General features: G+C 37.8%; 1 protein-coding gene across 1 annotated transcript; it reads right to left on the bottom strand.

Moving 5' to 3' along the window:
• Window positions 1-927: 927 nt before the first annotated feature.
• LOC139715836 (uncharacterized protein KIAA1143 homolog) lies at window positions 928-4,345 on the bottom strand. The gene is made up of 3 exons (XM_071627371.1): window positions 4,170-4,345; window positions 2,644-2,803; window positions 928-1,504 (listed from the first exon to the last, which is right to left on the bottom strand). Exons 1-3 carry the CDS (start codon window positions 4,275-4,277, stop codon window positions 1,305-1,307), a joined length of 468 nt encoding a protein of 155 aa, XP_071483472.1. The 5' UTR covers window positions 4,278-4,345; the 3' UTR covers window positions 928-1,304.
• Window positions 4,346-11,665: the final 7,320 nt, after the last annotated feature.

Raw genomic sequence — 11,665 nt, 5'->3', positions numbered from 1 at the left:
CAACAACAATGAGAATTAATATGGCCCAGATGTCTATGATGATGACAAGGTGTCTTAAGTCCTCTACTATGGCTGCTTTGATGATCAATTTTACCAACTCTTAATAACAATGGATCAAACCCCCACCTACCTTTAAAAAAAAAAGGTTCTACATGTACAAGTTTGATGGGAGTCTAATAAATAGCATTTTCATAATCATGATGACAATTCTACTTTGTCCATTTCCTTCTTCACTTACAGAGATGGACATCACCTCTTTAGCAATTATCATTTACACAATCACAAACGCATCTGATAACAGAAATGAATCCTCTTCAGGAGAATAATTTGTACTTCAATGATGCAATTCAATAAGGTAGGAAGAGCAGACAGAAGACTATAATCCCTATAATTGGTGAAGATGCTCAATAAAAGCCCTACAAGAGTCTTAATAAGGGGGCTGGGTTGGTGACTCTTATGCTTTCCCTTCCCTTGTCTTTTGACATTCTGCAAAGGCCCTCGTTGAGCCACATACTACAGGAGAAATTGATTGAATGCATAACCATTTAATATATAAATCAGTTCAGCAAACAGTCACTTTTTTCCTGTTACAACATGGTCAGGGGCCATGACTTTCCCCCTAAAGGGTTACTGCAGTTCAAAACTAACATATCTGGTTAAAAAAAAAAAGTTCATGTTTTGATTTCAGCTTATATAACATGCACAGAGAAATGTGTCAAAGTTGGTTCTTAACAAGGACATCATACTGAATATGACATCACAAAAATGATGAAAGTGTTGCAGCTATCTTGCTCTACAAGCGACTCCGTTTACAACAAAGTCCTCAGGACCAACAGTCTTTTTTTTTTTCCATTTATCAAAATTTGCAACACTAGAACAAATAAAGTGTATAGATATAAAGACATATTCATTTTAGGATCTGACTTCTTCTTCAGTGCCATGAAATTGTGGCATACCATGTTTGGTACAATAGGAACACAGTGTATAAGCTGCAGATAGACTGCTGCCCTCTTTTGGTGACAGACGTACAGTGCTGCTGTCACGAGAAGTCACTGTGACAACAGCTGAATGCCACAAAGAAGCTACATGTATTTTGAAGGTCTTTGTGTCCAGGAATCTGCTGTAAAATGAGGAATGTTCGCAAAAATTCCATGTTGCGAATATATCATGTTTTACAGTAAACTGTGCCAATTTGGAAGGTGCTCACTTGGATCCTTGATCATGGCCCCACCTTGCTCTTTTGGCAGCTCCTGTGAAGGCAGCTTACAGTTCTCTGAATTCCTTGTTATATCTGCCTCAAACATTCAAGTGTCTTCCTCCTCTTCTTCATCCCCTCCAAAGGATAAGAGGCTGGAATTTTTAACCTTCTTTCCTGATTTGTCTCTGTCCATCCTGGCCTTTTTCTTATCTTTGGACTTCTTCGACGAGGACACATTCAGGTCTGATTTGTCGCTTTGGCTCCGCTTTGTTGGTTTACGAAACCTGATCCTACCATCACCAGGATCTGCAAGATAGGGGTGAAACAGAAAAATACAAATCATGTCAACAAACAAACAGAAGGTTTTCTCTGCCAACTATTGCCAGGATGAAAAATGCAAATTTATTCAAAGAAATGGTTTTGCATCTAGCCTTGCTAGCTATCAAAAAGCCCCGTACTTGAGGATCTACTTACAGTGACATGGCAATATTTTGTACATGACTGATAACCAAAACCATAGGAACACTACCCAGTAGGCACCTACAGTAAAGGTGGAAATATTATTGTCAAATATCATGAAAACCATAAAGTCAATACCTGTAACAATTGAGAATTACTTATGAGTTTCTGATTTCTTTGTTTTGCAATACAATGTATATATCAAATTGTTGAAGTAAAAGTTCTGTGAATAGGAACATAATGTAAGCCATTTTCTAATACAAGAAAGAGAAAAAAAGCACACAAGAGAGTAGTTGCTTTTCCTCTCCCACTGCATAACAAGCTTGTGTGTTGACATGGCACAGCTACCAATACTTCTTAATACATTAACACTCTTTTTATGCAAAGTTCACTTGCCCAACTCAGTTGATGGCATGCCAAATTCGCATATTTTGCTCAAACGTGCAAACCCGCCCAAACCGACTGATAAATCACCAAATGCCGCAGTACAATGAAAGCTTCACTCGCGATTCCATTCCTGTCGTATGCAGCTTGCATTACGTGGTGATTGAATACCACGCTGCATTCCCTATATTGGACTTGTGAGTATATTCTAAGTTTCTGTCTCTGTTTTTTTTTTCTTTCTTTCTTCTTCTTCTTCTTTTTTTATGTGTGTGTGTGTGTGTGCAAAAGTTGTGCCTGGACAATATATTAGATACCGGTCTTTTGAAAGAAAGAAGAAATCATCAATTTGTCATGAAATTTACATCATAGAACATCTTGGCATTTTTTCTACAACTTGACTCATTGCATGTCCTGCCTAACAAAAATCTATAAAAAGCTACATGGATCTGAGAAACAATGTTTTCCCAAAGCATGCCTACATTGCAGTTTCAGAATAATGTGGCACACAGTGGATTTACATCGTGAAGCATAAAGAGTTAATAAGTACTGGTACTGGTAGTGAACCCCAGCCAGCTCAGATGGGTATACTACATCTTCTTTACCTTGATCCTCATCCTCTTTCTCTTCTTGGCTGTTAATCTCCTTCAGTGCCTGGTCTGCCTCTTCCTGGGTGAGATCTCCTTTTTTCAGGACCACCACCACCGGCTTCTCATCCTCTTCGTCCGGTCTGTCAGGAAGGTCATCCAGTTGGGGTAATTCTTTCTGTCGAGACAAGCACAAGACATCAAATCAGACAAGTTCAAAAACAGATAATGTTCCGTCTACCAAAATGTAAAATGTTTGTTTTGTATCATATTGATATGTGTACAGGGAATAATTTTCCTGGTACTTGTATCGCATCACAATTTGCTATGCATTTATATTTATGTGACTGCTACAAATTTGTATACAAAATGTCTTGAGTGTAGCAGTTTTTTTTTTTTTTTTTTTTTTTTTTTTTAACATAGGACTATACAGAACTGTGTTTTAAGTATTTTACCACTAATCAAAACTGTTTAAATCAAATTTGAGAAGTAAAATTATTCCCTGGTGTGACTGTGTACTGCATCTTCCTTTTTTTTTTTAAAGTGGGGTAGATGTGGGGTTCCGTGTTGCAAGAATTACAGTTATCGGTTGGGTTCAGTAAATTTCAGCAGGGTTGCACAGAATGGACTTCTTTGAACAATTGAAGAGTGTTTACATGGCTTCTGGAAGAGAAAAAGAGTATACGGGTAGTGTAAAGAAAGATTAACTTAAAATTGGAACATCCTGTTTGAATTTATCAATTCAATACCGGTACTATTAAATTGTAAAATAACATTGTTCATAATACTACTTCAGTACAAACGTAAAAAAATACAACAGACACTGGCCTGTACTTTATAGATCTAGTGGAGGAGAAAAAAAAATTAATACAGTCCTAACCAGTCTTGCATAGACGTATACGTCTATACATAATATAATATACAGGTGTACATATTATATAACAATAGCTTATTCAGATAACTTTGCTAATTGAAGTCACTCAAGTTGTTAGGAAACTTGAAGAAAAAGCATTAGACATACTATATCCCTCTCTTTTTAAAGACCAAAGGAAATGGCACATCTTTCAAGGCCAAAACAAATTAAACATCGACAGCTGTCTTTCATCATTACAGAGTGTCTTTAATATCCCTAGTTACTGGCCACCATAGTATGAAATGCCCTAGTTACCCTACCCTACCCTGCAAAATAGCTTCCAGAACAGTCACCACCACAAAAAGCTTACTTCAAAAGAAACGTGACACACACACATTCTAACTATATATCATATACATTACAAATACTTAATGTTGTCACTTTTTACATGATCATGAGCAGGGCGCTGTAAGCCAGGAACAGCCTGACATGAACGTGTTGGAGTCGCGGTTACCATTACAACTTACAACAGCTGTAGTAGGTTCTATACCATACACAGCCCAGTCGCTGTATAAATAGCGACAGGCTGTTGTTGCTTCGCACAGCGTCTGGTCGGGCTAAATAATATACCGTACGCAATAACGTTAACTGTTACGAGTGTTAGTGTTTAGTTAGAGGGTAAATATCTGACCTTCGAATCGACTGTCGGACCCTCCTTGTATCCAACATCTTTCTTGAACTTAGTGAGGAAACTGGGTTCAGATGGCTTTACATAAGTTATGTTTCGATTAGCTGCCATTATGTCCACTTCAAGCGCCAGAATGTCTGAAAACACAACACATCGAGCGTAGAGATCCGGTTCCCAACACAAACGTCGACGTATGGGACACACACAATGTACATAAACAGCGTAGTGTATGCTCGAACTCTAATGTATCGGTTGCCGACCAAATTTGTCTGCCATTCTTTGGACTGCCAATTTTGAGATTTGAGATTACGTCCCAGGGCAAAGGAGCAACACATCGGTGAATAGCTCGCAGCTTGAAGCAGACCATCGAAGTTTCTCCTGCAGTTCAAATTTCACTTCAGAAAAAGATAAAACAAAATAAGATTTCTTCGTTTCGCAACGTAATAAAATGATTTTCATTCCCTCTCCAGTGATATGTAAGCAGATGCCTATTTCATCTGTTACACTCTTGATCATCTTTTTGAGATACAGTTTCAGGGGCGGATCCAGGAATTCTGTAAGGGGGGGGGGGGGGGGGGCGTGACTAATATTTCTGGTGCCACTTCCGGGTTTCATTTCATTGTTTTTCTTTTTATTTCTTTTGTTTTTTTACGAAAAATAAAGGGGGGGGGGCGTGCGCCGGTTGCGCCCCCCTCTGGATCCGCCACTGCAGTTTGGCATTTCCAAATATTCTTCAACGAAGTCGTGCTTATTATGCGAAAGTAAAGCAAACATACTTAACAATGTAATACATTTTCTTTTTGTTCCAGCCTCTTTTTCTGTTTTCCTTTATTATCATAATTATCAGCTATTATTAAGAACTGAATATCTTTATCCTTGATTTCTTTCTCGTATAAGGAATCTCGATCATACTTACAGGGCAACATAACAGAGGGAGTCGATTATATCAATGCTATACTGTTGGCCTACTTACAGATAAGATCCTGGCTTACTTGAAGCATTGTTTTCATGGTTGATTCAGTCACACAAAGCTTTTATTTAGTCCGAGCCTATACACTTGTATTTATTTTTATTTATTTATTTATTTATTTCCATTCACAGGGTGGATAGCCCTTTCAGTACAAGACTGATTTTCAAAGGGGTCCACGTAAAAATACAATGATTTACAGGGTAAAACAATACATACAAATTACAAAAATAACTGTATACAACAAACAAACAAGAATAAAAATAAAAATACTCAACATAAAAAGTACAAGTATTCCTATTTACTTCAAAAGCATGAAAAATGTGCCTAGATGAATTGAATTTTCTGCCAGAGTATGCAAACAATCATTCGTGATATGAATATTAATCAATGTATGTATAATAACAACAAAAAAATATGTGTATTTAAAACGCAGCCTCAAAACAAATCATATCTTCTTATATTCCGTTTAAAAATACAGATTGTATCACTCGAACGAATATCATACGGTAGACTATTAAACAATATTGCACTAGAATATAAAAAACTGTTCCGTTTAAAATTTGTATTTGGTTTTGGCAAAAATATTTTACATAAAGTATTACGGAGAGAATATTGCGAAGTTTGCATGCATATTCGATTGGCAAGGTATTCAGGCGCAGTATGATGGATACATTTAAACAGGAGAATAAGGTTCATTTTTTTCCATCTCCTTTGGAGAGGTTCAATTCCTGACTGATTGTATAATTCATCACTTCGTGCAAACATATCAGCATTTAGAATAATTCTCAAAGCTCTTTTCTGTAAAATAAAAAGTATATTCAGATGTGACTTATTAGCACTGGTCCATACAGAAGAACAATAATCAAAATGAGATTGAATAATTGTGTGATACAACATTTTTATAATATGAGTATTCAAAAATGATTTTGCTTTGCGAAGAAGAAATAAACTCTTAACAACCTTGCTACGAATATAATCAATATGATATTTCCAATTTAAAGTAGAATAAAAAATCACTCCCAGATATTTACATTTTGAAACACGGTTCAAAATTTCCCCACCTATAGCAAGTTTAATCAGATCATCATTAAATCTAGTCAATCGCCTTTGGGAACCAATAAGCATATATTCAGACTTTGCCGCATTCAGAATCAATTTGTTATGCGTGAGCCATGACGAAATACTTTGTAAATCTTCATTAATTGATACAGACATAACATGAGGATCGCTAGATGAAAAATAGAGACAAGTGTCATCAGCATAAAGTGATAGTTGGCAGTGTTGTATTGCATTTGGAATATCATTAATAAACAACAAAAACAGCAGTGGGCCGAGTATCGATCCTTGAGGTACACCGAACTCGACTCTCCTGTGCGATGAAGTATATCCATTCACCATAGTGGCCTGAAGTCTACCAGTTAAGTAGCTTTGGAACCAGGACACACTTCCCTCATCAAAACCATAATGCTTCAGCTTCTCTACTAGAATAGCATGATCCACCATGTCGAATGCCTTCTTAAGATCTAAAGTAACAAGGCAAGTAATAAGACCTTTGTCCATACTATCCTGTAAATCTTCAACAACATTTAACAGGGCAGTATTGGTTGAGTGGTTTGCACGAAAACCCGATTGTTTACAAGAGAGAATTAAATTCTCGTTCAAGTATTTAGTTACTTGTCGCTGGACCACTCTCTCTAGAACTTTTGACAATACCGGCAGTACAGAAATAGGACGATAGTTGGACATTTCAAAAGCACTGTTACACTTAGGCAAAGGAATGACTTTAGCAGTCTTCCATTCGGTCGGAACAATGCCGTTTTTCAAAGACAAATTGATCACATGTGTTAGGGGTGACACAATAAGCGAGCCTGCGATTTTAATGACCTTTGCCGGTATATTGTCCAGCCCAGTAGATTTATTCATCGAAAGCTCGTGTAAAATTTCCTCAACTTCAATCTCTGTTACTGAATTAAATTCAAATTTCGATTTCACAGATTCACAAAAATATTTCAAGAAACCATCCCCAAATTCACATTGACTCTTTAGTTTGCCAACAATCTTAGTAAAATATTCATTGAATAACTCAGCAACCTCACGATTATCTTCAATTACATCACCATCAACTTGAACAGAGTATACACTGGGGTTACAACGCTTCTTAGGAATCACACAGCGTAATGTTTTCCACGTCTTTCCACTGTCACCAGAATTACGTTCAATACTACTCTGAATATAATCAGTTTTCAGCTTATGAAGCTTACTTGTTACTTTATTTCGTAACTTACGGCAACTTTCCCAATCACTTGGATTACCATAAACCTTAGCTTTCTTTTTTAAACTATCTCTTTGCTTCATCATATCTTTAACCTCTTTATTTAACCACGGAATATCATTATTTTGCTTAACACGCCTCATTCTCAGTGGTGCATGCTTATCCAAAATCGAGCGAAATTTATTTATGAAATTATCATACGCCAATTCAGTGTCACTCTCTTGATACACATTACTCCAATCTACGCCAGCCAACTCCGTCTGAAAATGTTCAGTATCTAATTTTCTTATATTCCGTGAAATCATATATCTATGACTATTACACTTCTGTTTTACATTACCCCACGAAGCAACAATCATATAATGATCACTCAAACCGATCTCGACTACATCACAGTAAATGATCTTTTCAGTGTTAGAGGTAAATATCAAATCAATCAGAGTAGACGAACAGCTTGTAACTCTAGTTGGTTTATCTATAAGTTGTGTCAGATTAAAATCTTTGGTAAGACGTTTAAGATGCGCAGCATATCGATTGGTGTTTGATCTGAGCATATCACAATTGAAATCACCCATGACAAGTACATCTAGGCCTACTGCCTCTATCTTTTGGAATACTTGGGATAACTTATCAAAAGATGACACCTGGGAGTTGGGTGGACGATACCATACACAAACAAGAAATGGTTTTTGTTTGGCTAATTCAATTTGGAGTACAATCATCTCAAGCTCTTCATCATACATATCCTCTCTTATCTTATAAATCACATCATTTTTTACATAGATTGCAACTCCACCTCCTTTCCTGTTTCTATCTTTCCTAACAATGTTATACCCATCTACATTGACGCATTCATCTGGAATAGTGTTATCTAACCATGTTTCACTGAATGAAGCAATATGAAATTGACTATTTTGAAACAGATGTTTTACTTCATCGATACGTTTATAAAGAGAACATATATTCAAATGAGAAACATTAAAACCATTATGGCTTGACATTGTCTTATTGACGCGTTCGAAGCTACAATATTCAAAACTAGTATCCAGATTGTCTTCTGTGCTACTGATATTGGATTCAGAACTGACTGCATTAATGATCATAATAACCCGGCAGTTCGAGAAAACTACATTTTCGACACTTCCATTTATCATTGTTCACATCGTTACTTAAGCAGTACGTATGACACCAGCCTTCACAAGAGGTACAACGAATAGCATTGGTATGTTGTATAACATTAGCACAAACTAAACAAAAGCAGCCGGATGTTTTCATTAAGAGTGATATGCTTGCATGTGTTCGTTTAGGATTGAATGCGTATAGAGAATAATCAATTCAGTCGTTCGATGTCTGTTATCGATGTGATGTGTACCTTTTTGTCAGCTTGTCCAGGTTCGTGTACGAGGGCTGTGATTTTGCCGTCGGATGTCCAGCACCTTTTCACGGAGGATTTCTTCGATGCTTCTTTGATGAGATTTCGACGAAACACTGTGATGTCCTCGAGCACAACCACACGCGATCCCTTGAGCTTTCGCTTCGCTCGGTACACTTGGTTTCTGACGTTGTATCGCGCAAATTTGATGATGATGGGTCGTGGTCCCTTCTGTGGAGATCCTGGTTTCGGCGACACTCGATGTGATCTATCGATGTCGCCGACTGCCAATGGGACGCCTAGTTTGTCGTTGACGAGTTCGACGATGATCTTGTCTGTGTCTTCACTTGGTTGTTCTGGTATTCCGAGGAATCTCAGGCAGTTTCTCCTCGAATACTGCTCTTGTTCTTCGATGAGACGTTTTGAAGAAGCCAACTCCCTCTGAAGGCCTGTGATTTCCTTCTCGAGGGCTGATTGCTGCTTTTGGAGCTTCTCAAAGTCCATGGAAATGGCCGCATAGACGCTCTGCGTTACAGCTTCTTTGACGGCAGTAGCAACCGCTTCCACTAGTCTTTTCATCATGGCTTCGCCTGACAATGCATCTATTATCTGGTGTTCAATGGTTTCTTTCAAAGCTTCGCTTGATGTAGCCATGGTGATGGTTGACTGAGCAGCCAGATTTTGGGCTTCTGTGTCCTCTGGTTTCCGCCGGGAATTGCCGGCAGGCTGTATAGGAGATCTTCGTTGGTCCGATGTCCGACCCTGCTTTCTTGTCACCACCATTTCACTTCAAAATTCACATGGAAATATCAAGTCTTATGGCATGGTGATTGAGTCAGATAAGTCAGACACGCATATCGAATATATATCACAGTATGTCACTTACGCAGAGTAGAGTATCGTAACCGGCAAAAAGCGTAATTCCTGCAACAAATTATACGTCATGTCATGTCAAACGCAGCCGTTGCACCTTGTATATATTAATAACCCCGGTGAGGAACGGAATAGGCTCAGAAATGTTGCGTTCACTTATATAGTTATTTAATTTTACGTGATAGGCTATAACCAATGATTCTTATTTGTCCCGGTGATGTATTGCATCACCTTGCTGTGAGATATCAGAAATGAATTTAATGCAATTCAAACAAGTTCAAATTCAACATTAGCCGAGCATTTCGCTTTTGAGTGTAGGGCCTTGAGTGTTATAATGTGTACTTACTGCTGAAAAGGATGCCATGGTCTTGGTTAAGATCAGTGAGGAATTCAGATTCTAACTTTCTTGTTGTGAGGTGATGAAAAACCTCCGAAATACATGAAATGGTCGGTAGGCCTACAAGAAGAGTTGAGATTAAATAAAAACCAGATTTGAAATGGCTACATCCAAAAATAAAGTATAAGTGGTCCTAATTAAAAGGTGGGTACCATCTTTTTATTAGGACCTCTTTTTCTGTTTTTTTAAAGATATCAGCCATTTCAAAGACTGTTTTCGTCAAATAAACTTTCCTCTTAGAGTTGTATGCTCTTTTTGTTTTAAAAGAGGTTTCATTATCTCACAAAAAGTTGATATCTGAATCCCCACCTCAACGCAAGCTATATATTATCCCTTTAATTAAAGATTATGAATATAAAATCATCAGCCAACGTGTATAAAGCAATCATCCCAAAACTGCATGGTGAGAGAATAAAGCATACACTGTCTTGTATGTCAAGTATAAACCTCTTCTCAGTTGGATTCATTCAACACACCTTCACATGGAGTCCAGATGGCGTGAATGATAATGTAAGATTGGCCTGCATCTGCAAAGGCACTATACGGGAGACAGTGTATGGAAAATCTGTATATCCGTCAGCAGAAAATCATGGGTTATTTGAATGATATGTAATATTTGAAAACGTTAGGTGACACAAATTTATCTCCTTAACCCTAAAAGGGCCGGGGGGGGGGGTGGGGGTTGAGTCACCCCCCCCCCCCACATTTTCCGCGACCATTCTGCAGCGCGATTTTTTTTTTGACCGCGCCGCTCGCTGACTTTTTACTTTCAAGTCTCTCATATCTTATGACACCATTTTCGCGAAAATCGGACATACCGTTACGATGCTGCACGACCTTTTACACATGCCTGTCAGACCGAAAATGGATCAAAAACGTGATTTTGTGTACAAAGTGTATGCAAATAGACTTTTCTCACCTCATTCAAAAAGATATGATTGTTTTCACTTTCAATGGCTGAAATCAATCAATTTTAGCAAAATTAATGCTTAAAATAGGTTCTGTAATAAATTTTGTGGAAAAAAATGAAAATAAAGGTCGAAAAACAAAGAAATACATAAGAAATTCATAAAAATAATAGAATACATTAGAAATTAACTTTGATACCAGTTTTTTTTTAAGTGCATTGTTAGAAATGCTATACAAGGAATAATGTTACCAAATTCATTTTTTTTTCTTTTATAGTTTGGTAGATTACGCGACAAGTATGCCAATTTTAAGGGCGATCGACGGCCGAGATCTCGGGGGGGGGGGGGGGGGGGGGGGGGCGGGGGGAGTGAATCAACCCTCCCCCGGCCACAGAACAGGCCAAAAAGCCCGGCCTGGTTAGGGTTAAGGTCTGACCACTAATGCAGTCAACCAGTATAGTGCGATCGATCCACGCTCACCCGAGAGAAATGCATGTATATTCAATTGTAGTTCCCAGTTGGTTAGCAGAAATTATACAGTCGCGGCGACTCAAGGCTCCGACCAGTTCTATCTCCACCGTCACCCTTAACAAAGCGTTTCATACATTGTCCTTTAAAACAGTTTCAATTTCAATTCTAATAACCGATAAACTTGGACATTATTCTTGTCAAATATCGCAAAATTAAATTGCAATCTCCACTTCAGT

This window comes from Diadema antillarum, unplaced genomic scaffold (genome assembly GCF_040938485.1).
Source record: "Diadema antillarum isolate AM-2024a unplaced genomic scaffold, OU_Dant_1.0 scf00000056, whole genome shotgun sequence".
NCBI classification, from domain to species: domain Eukaryota; kingdom Metazoa; phylum Echinodermata; class Echinoidea; order Diadematoida; family Diadematidae; genus Diadema; species Diadema antillarum.
Note: the sequence above shows the minus strand (reverse complement) of the source record. Positions and strands in the feature narration are given on the sequence as shown.

Coding starts and splice junctions, on each gene's coding strand:
- LOC139715836 (XM_071627371.1), bottom strand. CDS start 4,277: ATGGCAGCTAATCGAAACATAACTTATGTAAAGCCATCTGAACCCAGT. Junction 2,804..4,169: donor GTCCGACAGTCGATTCGAAG/GTCAGATATTTA, acceptor TTGTCTCGACAG/AAAGAATTACCCCAACTGGA. Junction 1,505..2,643: donor GAAAGAGGATGAGGATCAAG/GTAAAGAAGATG, acceptor CCTATCTTGCAG/ATCCTGGTGATGGTAGGATC.